The sequence below is a fragment of the Acanthochromis polyacanthus genome, chromosome 7 (assembly GCF_021347895.1).
Source record: "Acanthochromis polyacanthus isolate Apoly-LR-REF ecotype Palm Island chromosome 7, KAUST_Apoly_ChrSc, whole genome shotgun sequence".
NCBI lineage: Eukaryota > Metazoa > Chordata > Actinopteri > Pomacentridae > Acanthochromis > Acanthochromis polyacanthus.
The window spans coordinates 14460177-14488012 of record NC_067119.1 but is presented as its reverse complement, the minus strand read 5'-3'; the positions used below and the strand labels follow the sequence as shown (position 1 = coordinate 14488012).

The 27836-nt window shown below is 40.1% G+C and overlaps 2 protein-coding genes across 2 annotated transcripts; one reads left to right on the top strand and one right to left on the bottom strand.

Annotated features, from left to right (window-relative positions):
* Positions 1–82: 82 nt before the first annotated feature.
* On the top strand, positions 83–10400 carry ostf1 (osteoclast stimulating factor 1). Its single transcript, XM_022209121.2, has 10 exons — positions 83–222; positions 4035–4081; positions 5417–5467; positions 5783–5846; positions 6262–6315; positions 6562–6669; positions 6999–7048; positions 7943–8021; positions 8250–8348; positions 9229–10400. Exons 1-10 carry the CDS (start codon positions 189–191, stop codon positions 9285–9287), a joined length of 645 nt encoding a protein of 214 aa, XP_022064813.1. The 5' UTR covers positions 83–188; the 3' UTR covers positions 9288–10400.
* Positions 10208–27836, bottom strand: mapkapk5 (MAPK activated protein kinase 5). The gene is made up of 14 exons (XM_022209120.2): positions 26865–27836; positions 24990–25063; positions 21410–21485; positions 20393–20490; positions 20143–20251; positions 19652–19741; positions 19145–19240; positions 18437–18517; positions 18152–18339; positions 17627–17747; positions 17052–17182; positions 16713–16828; positions 16113–16217; positions 10208–14603 (listed from the first exon to the last, which is right to left on the bottom strand). Exons 1-14 carry the CDS (start codon positions 26898–26900, stop codon positions 14509–14511), a joined length of 1416 nt encoding a protein of 471 aa, XP_022064812.1. The 5' UTR covers positions 26901–27836; the 3' UTR covers positions 10208–14508.

The following is a 27836-nucleotide window of genomic DNA, read 5'->3' as shown; positions in this document are numbered from 1 at the left end:
ATTAGATTTACCCTACCCATCTAACGTTGCAGAGTCGGTATGTTATACACGCATGCGCAGAGCAACTTTTCCGCGTAACTCAACTTCCTCATTGGCAGCGCTAGTAGCAAAGTGCTTCACAGCCCAGCGACATTTGTGGCTGAAACGACTCACGGCGTCTCTTTTCACTGTATTTTTGAACCTCACAAATGTCAAAGCCTCCTCCTAAACCGGCCAAACCAGGTAAGACGGACAGTATGAGGATTTTGTTGTTTGAATTTTAGCCAAAACTTGCGTTTTTAGGAGGGCAGCGCACCTTGTTGGCGATGTGCGTTTAATGGGCGGTGAGCACTTCAGAGCTTCGGCTGGACTCGTTTGTCTGTGAAACTTTTATCAGCCGAAGGAACTAAAAGCTTCAAACTGATTAATAGGAGTCTATATTATGGCTGAGTGTGGCAGGACTGGAGTGGAGCTTGTTTAAAGTGTCTTCGTGGCTTCACTGCTGCTTGTCAGGGACATCCAGCTCTCAGCAGCAGGCCTCTGTCACTTCCCTATTTCCATCATTCATGTCAGGACAGTGCTGCATTCACTGGATTCAGGTTAAAAGGTGGTGATGAGTCCATATGGTCAATGACATCAGCCTGACTTCCTCCAGAGTCTATTCTGGTAACCTCTTCCCAATTGTTGCAACATGTGTCTATTACTCAGACAAATATTGATGAAATCTGAGCATTTGTCATGTTTGAGTTTCTCATAAATGTAATAATAAGAGATGTTTGTCTTGCAAAAGGGTTTGTTTTCTGGACTGCGTTTGTGCAACAAGTGTGACAGATACTTTATTCACCCCACTGGGAAAATGCAAGCTATCCAGTAGTTCACATGTTGCATTCAGATCGATAAGGAAGCCATGTAGGAATCAACATGCAATTAGCATGCAAATTGCACTGGTTGCAGAAATAGAAATAAGGTGCCAAAAAAGTTGGTAGATGCAAAAATTGTTGCCGTATAGAGTGTTACAAAAATACAAAGAGGTACAATGTGAGCGTACAGCCAGTAATAAGCATTGGGTCAGTATTATTAGTTTTATTGCACAGTTGAGTTGAAAATATGCAAAAAATGGCATCATATTCATATTAGTAGTAAAACAAGGATTCAGTTTGTAGTTTATTAGGTGCAAAAGTAACACAAACATCCTCCTTGTCCAGGTACATGAGATAAAAACTGTCTGTCTGGCTCACTTCCTGCAAACGTCTCTTTTATCACATCAATGCAGTTTTCATCAATGTTGACTTGCTTTACTTTAGAGGAGTGTCCTTCACTGATGAGAGGCAAAACGTTGGACTTAAATGCCATTAAAGTAAGGTTTTAAAGAGGTTTTGATTCAACAATGTGGTACTTTTAGTAGATGTAACGAGTGGTGCTACTGCTAAGATTTGTATCAAATATTGACTCTAACCTCACAGATATACTCCAAATGCGATGGTCACAATATTAAAAAGACCTTATTATATAGCTTAAATGACAACAAAGTTGAATTTTCTAAACAAAAGCTTTTTAAATTTCATGAAGCAAGGGGGCGTATGCAGAGCACATCGGTTTCAGCTAGTAGACATCTTACTCATCAAATATCAGATGACATTTGTGTAAAAAAAAAAGGGAAAAAAGTCACATATGGAAAGTAGAAAACCATCTTTGTATTTGTCGGTAAAGCTGATGTATGTTTATGATGCACACATGCTTTGAAATCACGCCAATGACTAATGCAGGAGCATCACAGCAGACGTGTGTAGGTTTGCCTGCCTGCTGTGTGAAAACTGACACACACAAAAATCACGTTATCGTTCATATGCTTCGTGGTTGTTAATGAGTCAACTGCATGACTCCTCACCTGGCTGTGACAGCAGGTGAAGTCGTCTGTCATGGTGGATGGCCGGTCGGAGCTATTGATGTTCTTTGGCAAAGTTGGTGCTTTATGTAGTCACGGCTGATTCACGTGGAGATGCAGAGCTGTGAGAATGAAAGGCATCTCTGTCGAGGGCACAGAACGAGGTGTCCTGCATAGCTGAGGGTTCATTACATCTGTTTATTTCTTGCTGTATGTGGTGGTGCAGAAATTTTCAGGGCAAATCTGAAGGCTTGAATGGTTTTTCTGTTTCTAAAGGAATTTAAAGTTAACATGTCCCAGATTTGGGATTGTGGTTCTGTAGCTATCTCTTTAATGGAACTTTTGAGAGGCCAAAGGGAAAAATCGAATCACACATGACATCTTTCTGACGTTGTAAAGGCTCAAACCCTGTGAGCAGTGTATTCAGATGTATGATTCTTGTCATGCTTCTACTTTTTCCTCTCAAAGTCTAAATGTTACATAAAATACGATTCTGTTTTTGTGTTAAAAAGGATTCTCAGCTCAACTATAAGAGCCATGTGGAATGTCTCGTACACCAGATTAGAAGCTTGCATGGTTTCGTTGCTGGGTTGGGCTTTGAACAGGACTGGGGAATCGAATAACCACCAAGATCAGACACGTTTTTCTGGGAGGGGGCTGCAAGACTAGAGCTATGTAATTGCGTTTGCAATAAAATAACACAGCTGGAAATCATTAAAAATACAGCCACAAGCAAATATATTATACTGTGACAGTGTTTTGCTCAGACTGGGGCTCAAATTTTCTTATCTATTTTTTTTATCTCAAATTTATCTCTATATGTGCCTGAGGGTTTAAAATGCAGCGAGAGACGGCCTCGTCAGCACAGGCTTTTGTGTGTTTTAAGCTGCATGACCGGGCCTGCAGAGCTGACATGCTTGCTGTGTTGAACAGAGCAGGACTTGTGCAGCGACTCGGCCTCTCTCCTTCTGAGACACTGAAGCTGTGTGTTAGCTAAATAGAAACCCTGAGCAACGGCAGAGGGGAGTCTCAACCGTGCAACCTGTTAGGTAGTGAAACGGAAGATGCTCGACCACTTTTATGCGTCACACATATTAAACATATTACAGTAAATAATTCAACATCGGCTCTGCATGATTTATCAGCATCTTTATTACACTGTGAATGAATTGTGGCTTGTGAGGATTGTAGATTCTGTATCATTTTGTGTTTTTTTTTTTGTTAGTTTATCAATTGCAGCACAGATAAACATTGTTACACAAGAAGTAATGCATTAAATGAACCAATAATATTTTTTTAACTTAAAGAACTGGTAAAACACACAATAGGAACATACAATGATTTGTGTGTGTTTAAAGCCTGTTGTTATCTGATCATCTTTGAAAGGGAAGTTCATATCATGACATAGTGACTGATCTTTATCTACCATTCAGAAGAATTAGATTACCTTTAGTTCTCGGTTAGATAGATTTGATCTTGACCAAAAAAAAAAGTTTTTTGTGTTTATCCTGTTCATCAGTCTGTTTATTAAACTGAGTGTGTATGTGTGGATGTAACTTCAGGTTTTCTTTTGTCCCCAAAATAAACAGATAGTGGGAATAGTTAATGAAACATAAATCTAGAAGCTTGTCACTGTCTCTTTAAGCTCTTTTGTAAACTAGTTCAGCTGTCAGCTAAGGCCACAACCACTCTGATTGCATTCCCGCAGAGCGAACGCCAGGCTGGACAGCGAGCTGCTTCAGGCCACGAAGCAGCTGCACAAAAGGACCACTCTGTGTGTTTGTCCCTGCACCGCATGTAAAGAAAACATGTTCTCATTGGCTGAAGAGGGTTCGATGCTTGCTTCATGCAAAACGCCTCTTTATTTTTCTGCACCTCTTTATTGAGGTTATGGGTGATGTCGCACCTCTGAATTATTGCACTTGTACAAGAGTAATTTACCACATTAAAGCTGCATTTTGCATTCACCTGCAAGCTCAGCTGGAGTGAAACTAAAGTGGTTGTAGCTGGTTGTTGTGCCGGGCAGTGAAGTGGCATCATGTGTGGTTTCACCTCATGGTTTAACAACATTCTGTTCACTGCGCTTCTGCAAACAGGGATGAGGTTCTTACCACAAATTGTTTACAAATGTTTCATCTAACATGCAATTTATGTGTTTTCTCTTTGATAGGCCAAGTCAAGGTGTTCAGAGCGCTGTTCACCTTCGACCCCAGAACAGTAAGAGCTTCTTGTTATTGAAAAGTTGCATTGATTTTCTACCATTTGATGCTTTCTAATGACCATTTGTGCTATTTTATTTATCAATTAGTTTTCCTATTATTACATGGTCTTGTGTGGAGATTTTATTATGACACAGTAGAGTAATTAACATCACATTCATACCAGAATAGTTTCCAAGAATATTTGGATAATTGTCCATCACAGTTTCTCAGAGCTCAAATTAATGTCTGCAGATTGCTTGTTTTTTCCGCCAAACAGTCCAAAAATGAGATATTTAGATAATAATCACATCCAACTCTGATTTTAGAAGCTGGAAGCCGAACGATTGACAAAGATTAATTTTCTGTGAATTGATATTTTCCGAGTAGGACAAAAAAACCGCTAAAATTAAAAACAAAATAAAAAGTTTTCACCAAGGAAACTTTGACATGGATCCCTCTTTCATACCCTTTAAAACATTCACGTTACACCTAGGGCTGGCCCGAATAGTGGTTTCTGGCCTCCGAATATTCGGGCCCTATTAAAGACGAATATCCAAATATTCGTTCCGCCCCGTAACGTCCGATGGGGGGCGGGGGGCGCCGCAATGCGGCACGGCGTTGGCTTGTGACACAGACGGCCCGAAAATTCGGATCCTTTTTCATTTTTATAAAGTTCTGGCCAACATTTCCTGATGACAGATTGAACCCAGTGTAAACCGACCTTCGTTGCCTTCATTTTGTCTTCAGCAGAGGTCTTCGGCATCTTGACTTGTGTTTATGCAACAAAGTGAAGCGCGACGTCAGAGTCGGCAGCCACCCGGCCATTCGGGTGGTGTTTACAAACACGAATGGAGGAGCCGAAATGAGCCGAAGAACACGGCGGGACGAGCCGAAGTGGGCCGAAGGCGCAGGGAAGAGACGAGCTCCGAATATTTTCGTCTGGGGGGAGGAGGGAGTGATCACATGGACATATGTGTATACGTTTATGTGATCACATGATGAGACGAGCCGATAAGTGCCGATGTGGGCCGAAGGCGGAGGGAAGACAGTAACGCGGCATATTCTTTCTGCCCGGTAACGGGGGGGGGGGGCGAATATTCGGATACCAAATTAATATCCGGATAGTGCCGTAGCGAACGAATATCCGGATATTTGGGATATTCGGGTCCAGCCCTAGTTACACCGCATTAAAATGCATGTGTACACAGTGACTAAATTAGGGTAGACTCTCAAAAAAAGAGGAAGAAAGTGGGTTAAATGTGACACAAGTGCCAAGTCTTGAGGTCAGACTAGTGTGAATACAACTTCCTGAGTCACTGTGAAATTGTCTTTTTTTTTTTTTTTTTCCCAGCCAGATGAGCTGTACTTTGAAGAAGGAGACATCTTATACATCTCTGACACGGTAAGTAAAACGCCAGATTGTACGCTGCCACCTTCCTCTTTAATTCTCAACATGTCTTGTTGAGTTTGAATCTTTACAGTTCTTCTTCCTTTTTCTTTGGGATCGCATTCTTGCAGTATTTGCATTTTGTGTCCCCCATTTGTGGTAGTATTTTTGATGCCAGGCTTTTTTTCCCTTCTTATTTTCACTCCTACATCTCCTCTCACTTAATTCTATTAATTTTTTTGTTTGCCCTGTTTATTTGTACTGGCTTGCTTCTGTAAGTTATATTTTATTTAAAAAAAACAAGAAAGTCTGCTTTAATTTCGTCCCCAGAGTGACACTAATTGGTGGAAAGGGACATGCAGGGGAAGGACAGGACTAATTCCAAGTAACTATGGTGAGTAGAAAATGTAAAATATCATTACATGTATGTGATGATTAAAAAAAACAGTAACGTAGGCATCATGAAGAGGAAAGAGTCGTATTAGTGAATGTTACTAAATGTGCTGGTTAGGCCTTACTTAATTGTCGTCCAAATAATTGTGATTAATAATTTAATTATCTTTTTTGATCATTTTATGCGTCTGTTAGTTCTAGATGAGCGATTTTTAGCTCCTTTCATGCCACCTTTTTGGTGCAGAACTGACTAATCTTTTAAATTTTCGGACTCTTTCATTTGGCTTCATTAAATTTAAATACATAACATTAAAGACATGATGCTCACTGAAGTGCAGTAGGATAAATTTTAGAAGTTAAGTTGATTATGTATTGAATGTGACAGGTTTCACATTGAAGATCTTTTGTTTTTTCAGTGGCTGAGCAGGCAGAGTCTATTGACAATCCAATGCATGAAGCAGCCAAACGAGGTATGATCATGTAGATGTTTAAACATTTCTTTTTTTTAATCATCTTTTGTTACATGTCTGTATTTGGATGAAGAAACTCCTTTCATCCAAGACCGTTCTCTCTTTCTGAAGACAATGAAAGTAATCTTGACCTTTATAATGCCTTTCTGTACCTGCTGAAAACCTCTGTAAACGTATCCTTTCAAACGTGTGTGTGTGTGTGTGTGTCTTGTGTGTTTATATGCACGTATTTGTGTGTTCAAACAGGGAATCTGAGCTGGCTGAGGGAATGTGTGGAGAACAAGGTTGGCATCAACGGACTGGATAAAGCTGGAAACACTGCCCTCTACTGGGGATGCCATGGAGGACATAAAGGTAACAGAAAAAAAATCACTTTTTAATGATGACGATGGGATGTTTGCAGGGGCTACAGCATCCAAAAGTGGAAATTTCCTTTTGACAAACACTAAAATTTTGAATTGGCAGGCTGTGATGTTTGAATTTATTAAAGATTTTAGTTGGACAGATTGTGAAACTGCTGAATCAGTGACTGAATAAATCTGAAATTGTGACACTTGAGCAGATTTGTTTTGAATCAGAAAGGGAGAACACAAAAACAGGAACTTGGTGTCAGCTCTCCATTGTTCTTGGTCGATTGTTGCGTGATAAATAACAATAAATCTGTTTTGTTTTTTCCCTGTCAGATGTGGTGGAGCTGTTGCTAAGCCAGCCAAGCGTGGAACTCAACCAGCAGGTGAGATGGGTTTAAAACCTCATTCAGAGATGAAAGTAGCTTCGCTTGTCGGCAAAAAACATCAGGGTTATAGTCCCACACTTGCAATCATGTGGATTTTCCAGCCGATTTCACATTGCAAAAAGAGAAGCATGAGGATGTGGTGAGAATGGAAAACCCTGTACAACCACGGGATCGTTTCTTGATCGATGGCAGAATCAGCTGAATTTTCATCGAGTCAGACCTGAACAGCAGCGTTAACACCGTCTTTCAACCCATCTGCACAGAGGGAGGTCATTATCGCATCATTTATTTAAATTGAGTAATGACTTTAAGGCACTGAAGCGTTAAACAGTCACACTGCCAAAATGAACAAACCAACAGGTAAAGGGCTGACAAAAAAATAAAAGAAAAATGTGAAAAAAAGGGCGAGTCATAACAAATGCTTCTAGTCAGGATACAAGGGCTCATTCAATGGTTTGATTAGTATACAATGTGTGGAATTTGAAATAAATCATAGGCTGTGCCCAATGGAATCATCAACAAAATGCCAAATTATGTTTTAGAAAGTTGTTTTTACAGTTTTAGGAAATTTAAGCGGCTTGTTTTAGCATGCACTGAAGCTGCTCTGGAGGCTGTGTGCTAAGAAATTCCATGTTGGTTTTTAATTTATTTTGCCTGCCATCTGTACATGTGGAATCTTGAGCTATTTCAGGAAGCTGAAGTTACAGAGACTGCAGTCACATTGGCTCTTCCAACTATGGAAAAATGACAAGCTACTAAAACTCTGTCCAGCAAACTTTTTTTTGTGATAACTCACCTTTCAGCTAGTTTGAAAAAAATTAATTTCCATAGCATGATGGATTGGTGTCGTGTCAGGGTGTTTGTGAGTAATGATGGTGCTTTGTGTTTTAGAATAAACTTGGAGACACTCCGCTGCACGCTGCTGCCTGGAAGGGTTACTCTGACATTGTGGAAATGCTGCTTAACAAAAGTGAGTACAGAACCATGTGTCCTATTTGTTTCTGTAAAAAAAAAAAGAAACTGACCAGAACATCATCTACTTGATTTGGATGGAAATCATAACTGAGCAAGCAAAAGATTTTCATCAAAGGAGAACCAGCTGACTGCAAACATTTTGTGTCCTTGCATTTGTCTTTGTATCTTTTTGTGTTTTTCTTGCTCTCTGTATTTTATTTTAGCCTGATCATGTTTGTTTCAGATGCGAGGACAGACGTCCGGAACAATGAGAATAAGTTGGCTCTGGAAATGGCCACCAACGCTCAGTGTGCTTCACTTCTCAAAAGGAAGCAGGGAAGCAGTAAGTGCAGCTGCCACTAGGGGGCAGCCTCACAGCACTCACATATACAGCGTCATACGACCAGGAACAGAATAAACATGCTTTTTATTATTAAGCTTCCAACTGAATTTACTGTCAATGGAAAGGAACTGACAAGCAACAAGCTTAGATAATCTCCCTTCACATCAGCACCAAGGGTCCGTTAGTAGTAAGTAAATAGTTTGCCGTGTGTATGATGTCTATTTAATTCTAGAAATTTAAATAAACCAGGTAAGCAGAGGCCTTAACTGACAATTATATCAACAGGTGGTAGGGTTCAGAAAGCTTAAAATTTAGCTGAGCTTCTGCACAGAGCTGCTAAACTTTGCCAAACACAAGAGAAATGGCACTTAGGTTTGTTGTTTGCCAGTCTAATGTTCTATTTTTGTCCTGTGAATGCCATGCGGGGAAAAATGCTTCATTAGTCATTAGCTGTTAAATGGACAAGTACTGGTGGCAGGCTTCTTAGTTTATTGTAGAGCAGTTGCCAGTTGTTATGAGACATACTGTTTTATCCGTCTCCTATTGCTGTGTCTTGTGTAAACAGCATGCAATATGGGTATTGTGTGTAATTAGATGAGATTTTTTTTTGGTCTCGCAAGTCCTTGTTGAAAAAGGGGCAAGAGATGAGAATGATATTAAACAACAGGATCCTTTACAGTAGATGTAAAGCTTCAGTTATATCATCAATAACTCTTGTACAGGGTTTTTCGTGCAGCTAAGCTACAGATGCTTAGAAACCTGATGTGCAATAAATGCGACAAACAACTATTATTTTAAGGTAAAGAGATTTTGCCGAATAATGTAAGCCATAAAAAACTGCAACATTCATGTCGTTAACTGTCTATTTGTCTTGTTTCAGACATCACCCGCACACACAGCAACGCTGAAGAATATTTGGACGACGAGGACTCAGACTGAGCCAGCCCGTTAAAACATCATCACTGTCTTCCACTGGGTTTGGAGTTTTATTACGGAGCTAAAATGGATTTGCTGCAACTGTAACTCCATTTTAGCTCAATTATTTTGTTTAAACACCTCAGATCTCGGCCCTCTGCGTCACGCCAGGGTGAATTTCAGAAGCACTGAATTAATGCGTTTTAGAGTTCGCCTGCTTTGCCAAGTGCATTTCCACATGCAGGGAATTTGTCTTGGAGCATCGGCTTGCGTTCAGTGAGCCGAAGGGCAGAATATATGTGGTAGTGGAAAAAGGACCAAAGCTCTAGAAAAACACATTCCAAACGTACAGATTATGTTTAACCTATTAAAGTGCCAGTGCAGATTAAAAGATTGATCTGCTCTGTGTCTAGTTGTTTTCAAGCTACTCTTTAGTTACTGGACTACAAATCTGACCAGAAATAATTGGAAACACATTGCAGCTTGGAGCTTTATCACAACTAGACACTGTTTAGATCCATTAATATGCATTGAGAACGCAATGAAACCTATTTAACCATAATATTTCCCCTTTTAAATGGATGTTTTCCTGTGTTCCCTTCTTAACACCTTAATTAAAGGCATCATTAATGTGCATAAATGGACTCTAATGGGGGAAAGTATATGTAAACTGTCTTTTATGGCAGTAATCTCATGACACTCACCTGTTACTGTCTGTACTGCATGTACTTTGGTCTGTGTCATAATATCACCGCTGCCGTTGAAGACCTGCTTTCAGTTCAACTAAAAGAAATATTCTGCCCCGTGTAAAACAGACTTTACTCTATAATCTTTCAAGCTTTTGATGGTGTGATTTCCATCCTGGGAGCAAATTTCTGGTTTTGTTGTTGCTTTCTGACATTTAAAAAGTGCCTTAAATGTGTTACAGAGCATGTCTGTCTGTGTTGGTTGTTTTTTTTTTTTTTTTCAATGTGTATATGTGTTTCTGAGGTTATAAATTTCCTAAGATGGTTTTGTTCTAGATTTCTATCTGCTCTGTCTTCAATCTGCAATAAAGATTTTTAACTTAAAATGTCACATTGAACAGATACTGTTTGAAATCAGCAAAATAAATAAAACATAAAACAAAGAATATCATAGATTGTCTGTTAAAAGTATCTTTAATTACAGAAGCAACACTAGAGACTTACCATTAATTACTGAAATCCTCTCACAACAAGCCAAATTCCCCTCATTACAAAGTCTTTAGTGTTCAAACAAAATATAAATGTGCACTGAGACACTCATAAATCACTACAAAAATATGTTCAAAAGTCAAAAGAATTCCTTTATTACAAAGTCAGCATGTTGATGACATTCCAAGAAGGCAGAAAGGGCAAAAATACATGAAGAAACCGAAAGTACAGCAAGTCCTTGATGAGAGATTCATGCTACATTAACTGCCAGACCAGAAAAAAAAAAAAGGAGAGAAAAGGCTCTGAAAACAAATGATTTCCTGTCCTCAACAGAAACGGCTACTTCAGGAGGAATAAATCCATCCTCTTTACATACATCTGATGTCAGAAAACCCAAAGAACTATGCATCTTCTGAAACTCAAACTCCTCCCTGTACTACACGAGTACATATACTGCGGAGGAGATGGAAGCAACTGGTATTTATCAAGAGTAGAAGTGCTGACGAAACAATTTCTACCCGTCAGGTAATAAAAAAAAAAAGGGGGGGGGGGGGCACAATGATTCATCCGTGTTGGGAGAGCTCGGATAAACAAGAAATCTGGCCTCTTCCCTTGTAGAAAATGTGAAATTTTGCAGCCAAGTAAGAGAAAGTGACTAATGGAAGCCATTTAGTATTTGTCAAACGTGTCTAAAGTTGGGTTTGCCTGAATGTCAATCTGAGAGAAACCTGCAGCAGCAACTACTCAGTTAAAGGATGCAGAGGAGGGAGGCTGCTTCTTCAAGAAAAGGAAAAAAAACATCCTTCCTCTGGTAGTTTCAGTAACACTGAGCCAGGCTGAGCAGCAAACAGCAGGCAAACGGTGTCTGCTATTAGGATGTTCACTGTTCGGACTATCCGTATAAAGATGCATGCTTTGACTTTACAGTACAAAAATGCTAATAAATACACTGCCCTTCAACAATAATCAGCAGAAGATATAAATTATGTCATTTGTGGGTGAGAGGGGAAGAGATTAAAGAAGCTCTGATTCTCTGATAAACCTCCAGAAATACAAAGAAGGTGCTGCATACTGAACCACACAAGCATATATATATATTTCTATGTATATAAATTAATTACAAACTGTCACACATCCACACAAACATGGTCAAAGTTAAACAAACCAGCAACATTTGGTTCCATTTTCTAGCAAGAAGTTCAGTTAATTCTGCAAAAATGAGTACCATGGAGTACACTGAAATTCAGATTTTTGTCCGATACGTACAAGGTATAAGGCAGCAGCAGTTGTTAGCTTACCTAATAACTTTTATTTCAATTTAAATGTTTGTTTTGTGATTTTGTGCCAATTAATGGCACAATTTGTAACATTAATCCATTTGCACAAAGGCAAAATTAGAATTTAACATTCTGATTTTACAAAGTTTAGAAACATGAGATATATCATGGTAAATAATTAGTTTAATATTTTATTGGACAAACTGGAGGCGGGAAAACAATAACTTACCAAAATGCTGAACTATTCCTTCAATTTCCCAGTTGTGAAATTAAACACTTTAAAAGTAACATATACTTTAAGGAAAACATTAGTTTTTTTCCCTTCCAGATATGATACTAAATTAATTTCAGCAAACATTTCCAAGTCAATACGCAGCAATATGGAATGAAAAAAACTTTGTATCTTCATAGGAAAACAAGCAAATCACAGGCAAAAGGACAAATATCAGTCTACTTTTAAAGAGTTTCTCCTTTGTTTTATTTCATCTGATGAGAGCAGTAACGGATGAAGATGCCGCCCTTTCAACAAGGCACATTAGAGCGTAAAACTTAGCCATGTAGTAATAAGGCCTTTTCAAACACATCATTGAGCTTTTAAGGGAGACTAATTAACAGAATCCCAGAATCATGTCAGCTTTTTTTGTTTTTGTTTTTAAGCCAAACCTAAATTAGAAATAGACATACAAAGGAAGACTTGCACTTTTTCTTCAAATGGTGTAAAAAAAAAAAAAGCTTACATTTTGTTACCGTCTCCGAAATGTCTTTTCACGAGCCACGAAAACAGCCCTGCGTTTAGCCAGGAGACAAATGTTCAGATAATACAAAATGCTTTTAAATTGTTTGTGTAGCCAAGAAATAAAAGGTGAACGTTTAATCCTTCGGTTTATCTGAGGATAGCAAAACGAGACACATTTGACTTGGACAGCGATGACATATTGCACCGATGTTTGCGATTTTCTTGAAACTCATAGTTAATGCAGTCATCTTTACATGAATGCGTGTTTACAGAAATAATTCTGTACAAAGACTTCATCAAAGGAGAATTCACAACAGACTTGAGAATTTCTGAAGCAAACAGAATATGAGAAATAACCCGAACTAAACAAGACAACATGCGTTTTTAGCCATCAAAGTGCTGCGACGGTCCAAGTGTAGCTCCAACATGGCCTCATTCGAACACGAATCCCTTCTTTCAACCCCTCTTTGAACAAATAACATCAGATATGACTGAAGCAGTAGAGTAAAATTGTGTAGTGAAGATTTCACTCTGATATGACAGCAATTACAACTAAAGGGTGAGTGTAGGGAGGGAGCACAAGCTGGTATTCAGACCAGTGAAATGAAGCAGGAAAGGTCCGTGTCAGACAGTAATACTGACAGATTGGATGATCTCACTACTATGTACATGCATTCATTATGAAAACAGGATTACATCATAGTCCTATTGCACTTTCAGTAGAACATCAAGTTATGAGTTTGAAATCCAAACAGACCTTCCTACTGATCTTTTCTGTCAGAAGGGCGTTGCACCAAAAATGCCACTTTGTGTGTGTTTCTGCTTGAACATTCTTGTTCTGAGAAAATATAAAATATTAACTATGCAGGTCTGAATTCCAGCAGTTTAACACTTTACATCGAAGCAACTCAGAATGTGTCAGTTTCACAGATCAACAACTTAAAAAAAAAAAAGACTGGACTTAAGACCTCTCAAACTCACAGCAGAAACGGGAAGAAAAAAAACAAAAACAACAACAGCCGATGAAATGATCTGAAATGGTTCATTTTACTTGCCTGACTGAAACTTGGGAAGCTGACAGACCAAATCGTCACTTTATGAGTTGAAGCCGGAGTTTGTGATATGCACGTGGATTAGGTCGCGTGTCAAAGTTCATTCTTGACTCTGGAGCATCTGACCAAAAAAAAAAAAAAAAAAACCCAAAAAGTCTAAAACAGAGCTTTTCACTGCAACTACAACTTCTTTTAAAGAAGACTGTACGGCAAAAGCTCAAAAAAATAAGACGTTTTCCGAAACATCCAAGTAAGTCAGAAAGAAAAGCCTGTTCAGTCTACTTAGATATTTTTAGAGTGTCATTTACCAGCTTTAAGAAATGGGTTGCATCAAAATGAGAAATTTCGGTCTGCATTTTATTTTATGAGACTTTCTTTGCCTTCTTGTTCATTCCTCCTTGACTTCCATGCAACAAAGGAAAAGTTGCACAAAAAAAACTACAAAGATCCATCTGTAGATTCAGAGAATGTGTGGAAGAACAAAGTCACATTGCAGACAGGTTCTCTCGACTTTAGAGCCCACTATCAAGCTACGAGTAAGGTATAAAATAATGGAACTCTCTCTTTCAGTAAATAAAAATTCTTAGGATGGTTAAAATAAAATAGAATAAAATGAAATTACTGGGATAAAACACATGACATCTTGGATAAGCTGGACAAGCAGCTAATAAAAATTCCCTCCCAGAAAATAATTTCTTTCACAGATTTTTCTCTTCTTTTATCTTTTTTTTTTGTTGCAAAAATGAAAATATAGTTTTTTTTTTTTCCGTGTCCTTTGCAAGTGTCCATTTAAAAAAAATTATAGTACCAATGAGTCCTCTTTGAAATATATCTACAGCTGTACAATAGCTCTTGCAATAGGTCAACAATAGGTCTTGCAAGTGAATTTATGAAATAACAAAAGAAATTTAGCGCTTCATTTTACATAAAAAAGCCTCTTTACAGATATGGGTTAAAAAGGGTCATAATAAACAATATAAAAAGAAGATAGAAAGACAGCGTTTGCTAATGAGATTCTTGGAGATTCGTCTTCTCTTCAATGGCCTGTTTCACTATTTCAGCCAACTTCAAGCGGTCGACTTTATCGGAGAAGGCTCGTCCTGCAACAGGAAAAGGTGGTGGTTAAGAACCGGACAACTACACAAACAATGAAAACTGACTCATAAAAGAGCAAATGCTTTTAAGTGTAAAACAGAAGCTGCTGTATTGTTCTGTAGTGTTCAGCTGAACCAACAGCCAATCATCGTTTTTTTTCCCCCACTTAATCCATCATCGACTAAACTTCACCAGAGACAATTAGAAAGCAGAACATATTCAGTGATTTCTGTTGATGTTTGTGGTTTAAATAATTAGGGCTGCTCAGTTTTACTTGGTAATCATTTTGACTTGGAAATGTCAGGAAACGCTGGAGAAACTTCCTCCTTAGTTCAAACAACACAATGCAGTGGTCCCTCGTCTATTGGAGTGGTTACGTTCCTGACCTCCCACAAAAATCTGTGAAGTAGTGGCCCTATTTTATTTTACGATGTATATATATTCTAGGGCTCTATAAACCCTCCCCACACACCGCAGAGCAACACTATGTGCAGTGATCAGATGTCTATGTGAAATGGACAAGGTGAGATGCTGAATGCTGCTACACACAGCAGACAGAGGAGACGGATGCTACGGGCCACATTTTATTTCGATTAAATATTCTTTTAAAATATTTTCATTATTACTTTTTGATATATATTTATATTGATGTCATTTGTTTTAGGATAGAAAATGCTTATTTCATTGCAAAATAAGTAAAATCGTGTAGAGATTGCAGAACCGGTTGCTATAACTAAACCGTTATGCTGCAATGCACCATGGGAGTTCAGGGTGTTGGGGGGTTTAAATGTCACTGTTGTGGCTTCTGCTAGTGTTACAGTGTTATTAGTGTTTGTGTTTTTGTGGTTAAGTCAGTCTAGATAGTTTGGTTAACTGTTACGTTGTCAGGACCTCGAGTGTGAAGTTTGTTTGATGACTTCCTGCCACATTTTGTACAGTGTGGCTCTGTGGGTGTGTCAAAATAATAGCATCCGCCAGTTGCAGAGTACATTAAAGGCAGATATCCTTTCTCCAGCGGCATTCTTTAACGCAGCTTGTCACAATGATGAATGTGATATCCTGCAAAATCCCACGATATAGCGAAAAATCCGTGCGACTTAATGTTAAAAAAAACTTAAGATATTTAGTAAAACAAAGACAAGCAATCGATCTTCATATTTAATTGTTTAATTAGGATCCCCATTAGCTGCCCTTTGAATGGCCGCTAGTCTTCCTGGGGTCCTTTTAAAAGACATAAAAATAAATAAATAAAAATATTTGAGGAGCTGGATTTAAGCTACGTTTGGCATTTTTGTTTTCAGTCATTCATTTAACGAGAGAAAGACAGTAACCATGAAATCATTACTCAACCAAACATTTGAACTCAACTTACCATCTTGCCTAATTATATGTTGATCTAAATAACTGAGACAAATGAGAATTATTCAGTAGTTATGTTGATGATTTCAGAAGATTCACCAATGAACGAGAGAGAACCTAAAATGCCATTTCGGACCAGATGAAATGGTACCAACCGTCCCAGCTGAGCCCCTGCAGTCCGTCTCTCAGCAGCTTACAGTCTCTGTTGAACCTCCAGGCTTCATACATCACCTCATTCAGCTTCTCGTCCTCGTTCTCTCCTGCACAAAGAAAGCATTCCCATCAGAAGCCACTCTCTCTCTCTTTTGTCTCAGTGATATTTTCCACTGGGAATAGAATGACTTCACAGTTATGCCTTACATAAGTTATAATACATCAGTACCATTCCAGCAGTGTTTACTCATTACACCCCTTCAAACATGGAGGGCTTCCTCAGCATTTCAGAGAGCCAAACTCAATTTGTAGCCAAAGAAATGGGAGGAAATAGAATTTTATTAATAGCTGATCATTTGTTTCTTGACAGTGTGTCTTTGTTTTGCTTCCATCATCATCAACTGGCAAAAGGCTTCTTAGCTGAATAGAAATGGCTGAAAAGCAAATCTACTGAAGACACGTTTTATTTCACTCAGCAAGCCGACATCAAGAACAATGGAAATAAATCATTTCTGGTGCGCTGTAATGCAGCAAGTTCTAGCGTTCAGTGTACAAAGTATGCATTTCATAGGTACTAATACAGTAAAATGCCGTTTACTGACCAGCTTGTGGGAGTATACACTGTGCAATGACGTCTCGTAATTTTTCCAGCGCTACGTTGGAGTCCTCCCCTCCGTTCTCCGGGTCATGAATGAAGAAACTGTCGCTGGGCTTGGGGCTGTATCATGGACATCACAACATATTTCGTCAAAAAACATTTTATGAAATACAAAGACCACTTAAAATATATAATAACAAACATGACAGACTACATCAGAAATCCAGAGTGCTCATCGGTGCACAGTGGAAAACGGAAACATCAGAAACATACCGTAACTTATGAGTTCAGTGATTACATTTAAAATTAAAAAAAAAAAAAAACTCAACAAAAGCAATCATACCCCAGTAGCTTCCGCTTCCTGAGGATTGGGTTGTTGACAGAGTTTAGTGGCTTCAGGCTCACATTCAGATCCTGAATTCTCATGTTGGCCAGCTGCTCTGCGTGGGCCTGCTGGATGCCTGCGACCACCGCCTAGAAGCCACAGAACAAACAGTAAAGCTGGGCTGATACATGTGCATTAAGGGGCTGCACCGTGTCTATGGTGGCTGCGTGCATAGGCTCCAAGGTTAATCCCTAAGCAACACCACAGCTGACACCTTAAAAATGTATCTACATGTCGGGCCAACAGAGAAATCACATGGGAAATACTAGAACTGTGATTGACTGCCTGTGCTCTGTATCACAAGTCAGTGAAAGAAGCACAACAAGAGCATATAGGGTTAATACGAAGTACAAATCAAAGCCAGCAGCATAAGTACTTAAGGCTGGATTCCCATTAACCCTTAGCGTAGACTATAAATCCATATTAACAACAGGAAGATGAGGCAAAGATAACTTTCAACAGCTGTCTCTGCTGGTCAGTTCATTCAGGAGCAGCAGCAAGACCGTAGTAAACCGATGCAATCCAAGACTCACCTTGTCCATCATCATCTGCGCAGACGGCAGCACATTGTCGAGGGCTTCAGTGCAGTTGAGCCACGGATGAGCCAAGACTCCCTCAATAGTCAGCCGCTCCTCTGGCTTCACCTTCAGCAGCCTGCAGTGAGCAGATGTAGAAAGGAGGAAGCATAAATTAAGGGACAGAAAGGAGGATGAATGAGTGAGAGTAACAGAGGGATGGGATGAATAAAGATAAAGAAGATGGAAGGTGACAGGAAGAGAAGCGAGACAAGTGGAGATATTTAGTCTAAGGAGTCTGCTGGAATGACACAAAACAATGTAAGAACAGTTTCAGATATCTAGCTGTTTGTGTCATTAAAGAGTCTGAGAAATAAAATCAACCTAATGGTTAACGCACAGCATGCACCCCCATCTCTCGTCTTATATTTTACCATCTTTATCCCTACTGCAGCTATCACATAAAGTAAACAGAAAAAACAACAATAATTGTCTTACATGATTCAGCTGTTTGAGCAGAGAGAAAAAAAGATAAAGACTTACTTGCGTACAATGTCCTTGGCCATCTCAGAGATCTGGCTCCACTCATCTTCAGGAAAGTCAAAACTTCCCGTCATAATTTTCTTCCTCATGTCCTTTGGGATGGTGCGACTGTGGTGCTTGGAGTAGAACGGAGGATAGCCACACAGCATTACATAGATAATCACACCGAGAGACCACAAGTCACAGCTCTGCAGACAGGAAAGAAATGGTTACCTAAAAAAATACTTCAGCATTAAATCAAGCTTGTAGCGCCTAAAAAAAGGCCAGGAAGGCCACGAGTCTTGCCTTGTTATAGGTGTAAGGAGTGGGTGAGGTAGGTATAATTCCAGACTTTTCCTTCTGGTGTCTTCTTTGAGCCTCAAGTACCTGAAAAAGAAAGACAACAAGATAATACGCATTCAGTTATTTTTCATGTGCTTAAGATGCTCCTCATGCTGGGCCACAATACAGGAGTCAGCGCCAGTATACAGTATGTTGTTGAAAAAATGCCATAGTATAGCATATCTTTGAAAAAACACCATAGCACAGTATGTATACAAAACACACCATAGTATTGTATGTGGTTTAAAAAGAAAAAAACACCAACATTTTCACAGAAATGTTGGCCTAATGTTCTGAAAGAAACACTGGCATGACGTTTCAGGGAAACATTTCTGTAATGTATTTTAAAAATCATTACTGTAACAATCTCAGGGAAACATTGTCCTAATGTTGTCAGGGAAACGTTGCCAGAACATAGGTATCTAGCATAGTTCGAATCGTCATCATGAAGATTTCACCTCTTAAATATCAAACATGTTCATGTTAATCAGGACAGACCTGATGATTCTACAAACAGCTCGTATCTGGAAAACCTTCACACTGACAACTAAACTGGGCAGAACATTGTGAGGTGTGAAACGTTGATAAATTGGCGACATGGTAAAGTCCGTGTAGCCTGAGCTGAACGTTAGCAGTGAGGAAGCAACACATCTCTAGTGAACTTTTTTTCACCTGAGGTGCTACGTAGTAAGGAGTGAACTGAGGGGTCATCAAGTCTCCTTGATCAATTTTGGCAAAGCCAAAGTCACACAACTTCACAGGTGCATCCTGCAGAAAAGACAGAATCACAGAGTGAGGCGCATGACTGTGGAGTGAGCACAGAAACATATTTTAAAACATGTCCGGTTGTTCATATCTCAGAGGCTTTCCTTGATGAGACCCATTTGGGATATCGCTGAAGTCATTGCCAGAGCAAGGGCTGATTTCAAAGTCTATCACAGCAACTATGGATCGGATATTTCTACAAGATCTTGGCCAAATGCGGCCAGACATGGCCAAAGAAAACTTCCGTCTTTCCTGTCTGTCATACAGTCCAGCAAAGTTCCCATTCCTTTATGGTACATACTGTATTTTGTGTGCAGACTTAATTAGCTGAAAAGCATCACCCAGAACAGCAGCGGTGGTAAACGGCTGTAATTATGTTTGCACATGAAATGAAATGTAACTCCAACAGCTTACCAGAGAGTTGTCCTTAAAGAGCAGGTTCTCTGGCTTCAGGTCACGATGTGCAATATTTAGGGAGTGACAATGTTCCAACGCTTGACTGATCTACAGGGGAAAAGACATCAGACTGAGACACCAGCTACATGGCTCTGTGTGTGTGTGTGTGTGTGTGTGTGTGTGTGTGTGTGTGTGTGTGTGTGTGTGTGTGTGTCGAAGCCCTTTTAATCAGCCTCGAGTTGAGCTGCTGTGTGTTGCTTCCTTTGACCACATGTCTCACTGCCCGAATGCAGCGTGAGCAGCTTGATCCAAGCAGGGGGCTGCTAATGACATGGAGAGGCCGCCGGACGTGTAGTTCCCCACAGAAATAAAATGTTTCACAGGAAAAGGCAGACGAAGACCGACAAAGCCTGGCCAGGATTAACTATTTACAAAGTCACATTCAGGAAAGTAATAGAAAAACAGTCTGTAGCACACTGAAGTAGGTGCTTGTGTGCGTTTTCACCTACCTGTTTGGTGACCTGGCTGGCCATCTTTTCGGTAAAGTGCCTGTGCTGACTGATTCTGTGGAACAGCTCACCGCCCTCCATCATCTCCATAACGATCAGGAGCCTCGCTCTGTGAAAAAAAAATAAATTACAAAACAGATGAGGATGGTCTAACGGAACAGTGAAAGAGAGGGGACAGAATTAACATACAGAGCATATAAATAAGTGCTCAGGGTTTTACAGAAACAAATTCACGCTCGGAGCTCCTTACCTCGGGCTGGACTCATGCGGGAATTGGACACTATTTGCGTAAACCTCCAGAATTTGCACTATGTTTGGGTGGTTGGCACACATCATATGGAGCCGTACCTGTAATGAGAGAATCAAACACGGTGTACGAAATGATTCACTTGAATATTTTACTGGAAAACCATGTGAAATAACTGCAGCACAGAACAGCATCACGTCCTCAACACAATCAGTCTGTTTGTCCTCATAATACTCTGGTGTGGGGTTTGCACATTTCCCTGCTTAAAGGAAATGATAAAATGGCAACTTAACACGAAATCAACACGTGTTTAGACAACAGAGCATTCACAGTTTGTTAAAATGTTTCACCTCTTTGCTTTCTGTCATTATAGATGCTTGGATCATTTAATTTTAATAAGTGGGCAACTCAGCGAATACATATTCATACCAGTCAAATAAAACCAACAGATTTAACAAATGTAACTGCAAATTATGCAGCAACGAATAAAGCGGAGCTGCCAAGTAATCACAATGATCCAAATTATGCAGCGTCAGACAAAGCAAAAGGCTGTTTGCTAGATACACCAAATAAACCTTTCGAAACCCAACACATAAACCGAGCCATCATTATCATTTAAGAAGATGATAGAAGAGCCTAGAGAATATGTTGTTCAGTGGTAATAATCTGTGTATTTGCTTGTCAGTTTTCGCAGTTCAGCAGCTGGAGCTTGTGTGAAGCAAGTCTGTGGAGCTTGTTTTGACTGCATGTCTTGCTGCCTAACTGCTGTATAAGCTGCTTGATCAAAACAGGGGGCTGCTAATGACATGGAGAGGCTGCAAGACAAACCGTTCACTGCAGCAAGACAATGCCACGGACAAAGAAGCCCATACAAACAGACGGGAGACAGATTGACAAGGAAGGAAAACAAGAATTAATAAAGAGTGAAAACAAGCTGGCAGACAGAACAAAGCATATCGACACAGGCAAAGACAGCAAACAGCAAGCATTCATCACAAGCAGGACAGAGTTTCCTCTAACCTCATTTCTGGCCTTGGGCCGATCAATGAGGATCTTCAGGGCCAGGCGTTCCTGAGTTGACTTCTTTACACAAACTCTGGACAGAAGAAAACAAGAGTCAATAAATATCTCACACAACACAAAGTTTGCCAATGATGCGATCATGTCAAGATTAAGTAAGGCAGTTTCTGTAGTCAGGCAGGGGTTTTCTCACTTTCTATTATCAGCCAGTTGTGCTGGTTGTCAGTGATGATGCACTTATCTGAGTCACCTGTTCTAAATGCCTGTCATTATGACGTACTGCCTGTGCCACCCAAATATTTGCCAGCATCCTTGTCCAAATAATAAAAAGCATGATCAATATCAAGTGAAGTCTGATTTATTCATGTAGGCCTAAATCCACAAATGTATCTCTGAGGACACTGCATGTGTAATGAAATGCCAGACACAATCTCCAGTCTTTACAAGTACAAAACACAACTGATTTCGATGTTGAATTGCGGCTGTAATCTGTATCTTTCAACTTAACATGCCGTTCGTCGTCTTTAAATGTCGCTTTGAGGCTGATAAAATCATATTATTTGTCAGTTTCAAATATATATTCTTTGTCAGCCTGTTGTGAATTGGTTTTATGCTTCAAATATCTGTTTTCTTTTGTGGGGCAGTGCAGCATAACAGAACACAGTTATCCTTTAACTGAAAAAGGAAGTCTTGGAGATGGAAAAACAAAAGGAAAACAAAGGTCAGTCATTAACTCATTTACATTCCAGCTTCAGCTTAAATTAACATGCAACCCAAGCTGATCCCTTTCCTCTCGTTTTTCCTCCCGCACTGTTAATTCTTCCCAGCATGTGTTTATATGACGAGATCGTAATCATTTCATCGGTCCGTTCTTTTACAGTGGGGGGTTTTGGGCTCTCACACAGCTGCAGTGCATGTTTTGCAGCTGTGATAAGAACAACTTTTAAAATACATTTGTTACAGCTGGCAGCACTATCTGATCACCAAGAGGACAAAAATGTGGATGTGAAAGGCAGCGAGCAACCCAACCAGTTTCCCAGTATTGAAGAGATTTTACACTAGAATGTGTAAACCACAGAACACCCCCCAGATTAGGTGCAAATATGTGCCCACCTCTGTTTTACACACACAGTATAAGAGAACCAGAAGATATTCCCTTTTGAGTGACTGCAAACAGGGAATTGTCTGCCATTTACTGCAAGAATTACTTCAGAAATATGATATTATTACTGTAGAAGTACATTCAATTTCTTCTGATCAAGGACTAACCACATCAGCCATAGTATTTATACTGTGTGTGAACACTGCTTAGGTGCAGAAAATGAGTTTGTAATACTTGTGTAGGAGTTCATTTCTAATTTTCTATGAATGAGTTTAAGCTTCACTGACAGTTTCTGTGTGCTTAAATATTGTGTTGCAACTAAAAAAAAACAAACATTTGCATCCTTCTTTTACAGTCTCAGTAACATGTGCTGTAAATTTGACCTAATACAAGCACAGAGACAAGACAGCAGCCGACTAGCTAGAGTTAAGAACTGTATTTTGTCAGCATCACAGTTTGTTACAGAAATATAAACCTTGTCCGCATCTTTGTAACTAGAGTAAAATCAAAGAGAAAGCCATCTGTGTATGTCATATTTCTCATGCGTCATGGAGTTGAAGTAAACTGAGCAACTCCTACATTGTAGGATTGCACCAGAAAACAGATTAAATATGGAGCATGCTGATATAAATGATATTTTCGAAGAAACATAATAACTCTTTTCCTCACTCTTCTCGTGTGCAAGGACTCAAATATTCACTTTTAGAAGCCACCTCTGGTCCTTGAACTCAGATTACACTATTAAACCATTACTGCAAGAAACATTCTGCTTCGGCCAAAGTTCACTTCACTGGGAAGCAATACCGACCTAATGAATCACAGAGTTAGACAGAGGGGGGCTGGGATAGTAAAAGACCCAAATGTTCTTCTCTGTGAGACAGAAGGAGGCGAGCAGGGAGTGAATAACAGCAACAGCAAGTCTCCATAAAATCAGAGCGAAAAACAGAGTCAGAAAAATAAGAGGCAGGGTGAGCAAGAGCTGCTCGAAAAAGAAACTGTACAGCATGAATCATAGAGCGCGTCTACATGGAGGCCTGATGAGTCAGTTTCTCAGTATTCTTGTCACTTGAGGCCAAAACTACACACATGAGGAAATAACAGGTTGCTGTCTCCGGATCCAGACTTGTGATGTCTTTTAGAGTACAGAATGAACAGAAGGAATCAGTCACAGCCATTGATCTATTACAGCCTGTGTCTAGCTGGAATCAGCAGGTCAGACAAGCCTGCACAAAAGAAACTACAAATAAAACAGACTTTGAAACTGCTGGAGCAGCCACTACCTCTCTGTGACGTTTTGTAGTCGACAAACAAAAAATATTCCTATGAAGGGATTATGCCAGTGATGTAGAGCAATGCAGAGGCTTCTTGGCTTCAAGGTCTACCAAACTTCAAAAGGTTTTTCATGTCTTAAAGTCACAGTTAGTTATTGGTAGTATTTTAGAACCGTGCACCTTCCTGTGACAGAATACTCCCCAATTGTCAGCGGAAACCATTAGAAGAATGCAGGGGGAAGTGCACAGATGAAGAAACTGCTGAGTGAAATGACTGATCCCTCGCGAATCCAGTAGCATCAACTATTCAATCTGAGTCCAGACTTTCAAAGGAAGGTTAGCTTCATCTGTACACTTTTCGACTAAAACATCTCCAACATAGTTACACATATGTATAAACAAGATTTTCAACTACCGGCCAAATACTTGCACAGAAGGTTTAGCTTGGATTGGTGACTCTGCAGCCGCAAGGTGTGACACGGTTACACACTAGTAGTTGGTTCAGTCCCTTACAGCAGGTGACAAGTCATTTCAAATTCTCAAATATGTGCTACGGATAAGATCAAGCTGTGCTCATGAACTGGTGCCACTGTGAACATGATGCAATAAAGCCACAGGAGAAGCAATAGGCTGCAAACCTGTGGGAAAGTTTTCCTTGGCAGCAAACACAAAGTCTGACCATTCAACAGTTAACAAATGATCTGAATCTGACATCATCATCTCTGCAGTAGCGTCCACAACAGTGATTGAATCACGCACTGCAGGGGTCAGGGAATATAGCAATATTCATCTCTTAATCACATCAGGAGATTTTAGAATATTCTGAGTCACAATGCACTATTTTCAGATGAAAACTACACTACACTACAAAACGATCTCAATGGACCATGACGCTGCTCTCATAGCTGGACTTAAGCCAGCATGTCAGAATCAGATTTCTCTCGGTGTAATACTGCGGTCCAAAGCTATGGTTGTCAAAAATGATGGCCGATTTATGACAGTGACGTACCTGCGCAGATACTAGCAACACAAATTAACAGGCGATTTCTCAACCATGATGCTGTGTCCTGCTAGAACAACTTGTTCTGGTCATAGTTCAATAAAATAACCCTGTTCCAAGCTCTGGCAGCACCAGCAGAAATACACACAGTTCATTCGGCAGAACAGACAACATTTTAGGACAGGAGGAAAGTCTAAATGCACTCACCTGACAGGTCCACTGATGCCAGCTCCCAACTTCTGTGTCCAGTTTATGTTGTACTCGTCCAGAATGGATGACTCCTGATTGTAAGACAAATCGCACCAGAAAATGTATCAGATATTTGAAAAGAAACAAAGAGGCAGATTTTTGGGATATACTGCAAGCAACTGCAAACCGTGGGATAAGTTTCTGGAATGCTTTTACTTTTCATGGATGCCAGCATGGTTTATGTCATGCAGTACAAGCAGCAGCTCATGAGAAGGGAAAGAAAATCTACTGCACCATTCAGACCGTTTCTAATCATTGCTAAAACTCAGGAAATGATTTCCCAACACCCAGAATGTAATTCCTATCTCTCGCAATATGGATTTCTCCTATAAGTTAGAAAAGATTTTGGCAAATGTTACTGACATTCTGCTGCAAGGGTGCACTGCATATTCCTCCCAATGTCTTAGCACTGGGTTATATAACAGCCATATATCCATTATCACCTCTCTCGGTTCACAATAGTGCTAATCCTTAACACAGAGTATTCTTGGAAAAAGACAGCTTGGCGGACATAAAACACATGCATCTGGGAAAGCTCGGCCACTGCTGCCAATAAAAAGATTTGGGGCACAATCCTGGAAGAAGGGAGACAACGTCAGCAACCCCCCGAGCTGCAAACTCATCATCTGTTTGTACTGTAAGCTACAAAACCCCTGAGTGAAGAACACAAAATAAATAATTTAGCCTTTTGATTTCTCTCCTACAAATATATTGGTCTTGGCCACTGCAGTACAATTTTGTGCCCCTGCCAGCAGCCACCATAATGTCCTTCCACTGCCCTGGCCAGTCCAATCTGCTCTGTGTAAACACAAAGACGCTGATGATAACTGGGATTCATTCACGCGGCATAGCACGAGGGGCTGGTATTTAGTACACAACTACTCAGCTGTCTGTACCATAAACTTCTTATCTTTGAATGACCTGACATCACTATGCCCGGAACAATAAATCTAACAACCAATTGTCTCTGTGTACTCTGAGCAAATTCTGATCGAAGACACAGTAAATACACGCAAACCACATGCACTATCAATAAATTAGTAGCAACACATTAAATACTAGGCATAGTGTGACTGGTGATTCTTGTAAAGCAATCAAGGAGATAAGAACTAAGATGCTTTGATCCAATGCGCTGAACTGAACCTGTTCTGGAGCAAGTTCCTTTTGCATCATAGGTTACCCTGATGATTTCTTGGTTCACCATGTCAAAGTCCTGATAACAGAGAACCTGTGTTAAATCAAAAGTTAGCCAGTTCACCAGCTACTCTTTCCTTACAGTAGAAGCCACAGTGGACAACCAGTGTGTGCTTCATTTCTCAACTTCTTCTCTCCCAACTGTGAAAGCAGAGGGCAGGGCCACTCAAGATCACATTTTATTGCTGTCATAGATGCCAGTGCAGTGAGACACTGAAGGGAGCAAGCCAAGAACAAATCCCAGTACCAGGTCGTATGGAAATGTTGCTGATTAAGGACCATTAACTAGTAACCAAGATCTAAACTCCACAGTAATCTTCATCATGGGAAAACTTTCTATAAAACATTTTACATTTTTCACGTGTCCACATGTCACAAATAAATACTTGAGCCGTCATGTTGTATCAATCTATGGCTGTCTCATAAAACAAGATCCAAGTGTACTTATAATGTCTCATCATTGAGCAATATACAATTAACATCATGTTGACAAGAAAATTTAAATGAAATACGTTCTCAGCTGAGAGATTGATTTAATCTCCAAAAGCAGACATGCAGAGATAGAATATTTCCATCATCAATGTAGATCACTACAGGTGTCAAAACTACCACAAGATTCACATTTGACTGTAAGATTACCTTGATGAACTTGTCTGCGTTGTTATCCTCCGACATGGTGTTCTGCTCTGGACAGATCAAGTCTACCTCGGAAGTCTCAGACACCAGAAACACAGAAGATTTCTTCTTATAAAGTTTCGGTCTTCAAACCTTGGACCACACCAAGGCTTGTTATATTACGACTGATGAAAGAACAAGCCCATTAGGGTGAAATGATATTCGGCCACCGATCAGCCAAGTATCGTTCCTCTTGAGACCTGAAGCCCAGCAGCCGGTACGACTTAACGTGAGATCAGCCCAGCTCGGCTCACAACCGCGGGGTCCGACTCGCTCTTCCAGTCGCCTCAAACTCACTGTAGTGACCATGTAGAGTGCCAAACTGCGAGCAATGTAACCAGAAAAAGCCGGACTAGCCCACCACTTTTGGAGGTGCACCTAGCATGGGAGCTGAAGTGGTATTTTTAGCCAGCGCAATGAGAGCAGTGCTCTGCTAACGCAGTGAAGACACTGGGGACTGGCTGAGTACTTAGCTCGCTAGCTAGCAAGTCAGCTGGTGCCACTTCATCTCACGGCCAAGGCAGATGATTACACCGAAAGACAATCGTGAAAGAAAAAGCAGACTGATGATACTACCTGAAAACCACATCACAGATATTACCCTGGGGAAGAGCTCGGTTGATCTGACACAGCAAGCACACCGCGTTCCCAAAAGCACAGCAGCCTATTATGTCGTCGAGCTTTCTAACGCGCTAGCGAGCTAGCTGAGGCAAGTTAGTTTCCCAGCTCTGCTCAAAAGCCACGAATATTAACATTCTTCAATAAGACAGCGTGAGAACTATCAGAGGTCGTACGGAACAATACCACTATGAAAGTAGTGGAGGGGATCACCGAAGAATGTTTTCAGAGGTGACCAAGGAGATACCCGCATCTCTGGACTATTTTGCTAATCCCATAGCTTCTTGTCAGAGGAATACACAACCTCAGTCGGCACTA

Bases quoted from the DNA above. Each gene is read 5' to 3' on its own strand.
- mapkapk5 (XM_022209120.2), bottom strand. From the start codon at position 26,900: ATGTCGGAGGATAACAACGCAGACAAGTTCATCAAG. The intron at 20,252-20,392 runs GTAAGGAGCTCC...TTTTTTTCACAG, and splicing joins CCGCATGAGTCCAGCCCGAG to AGCGAGGCTCCTGATCGTTA. The intron at 14,604-16,112 runs GTTGGTACCATT...TTCCTGTTGCAG, and splicing joins GCAGGGGCTCAGCTGGGACG to GACGAGCCTTCTCCGATAAA.
- ostf1 (XM_022209121.2), top strand. From the start codon at position 189: ATGTCAAAGCCTCCTCCTAAACCGGCCAAACCAG. The intron at 4,082-5,416 runs GTAAGAGCTTCT...TTTTTTTCCCAG, and splicing joins TCACCTTCGACCCCAGAACA to CCAGATGAGCTGTACTTTGA. The intron at 5,847-6,261 runs GTGAGTAGAAAA...TTGTTTTTTCAG, and splicing joins ACTAATTCCAAGTAACTATG to TGGCTGAGCAGGCAGAGTCT.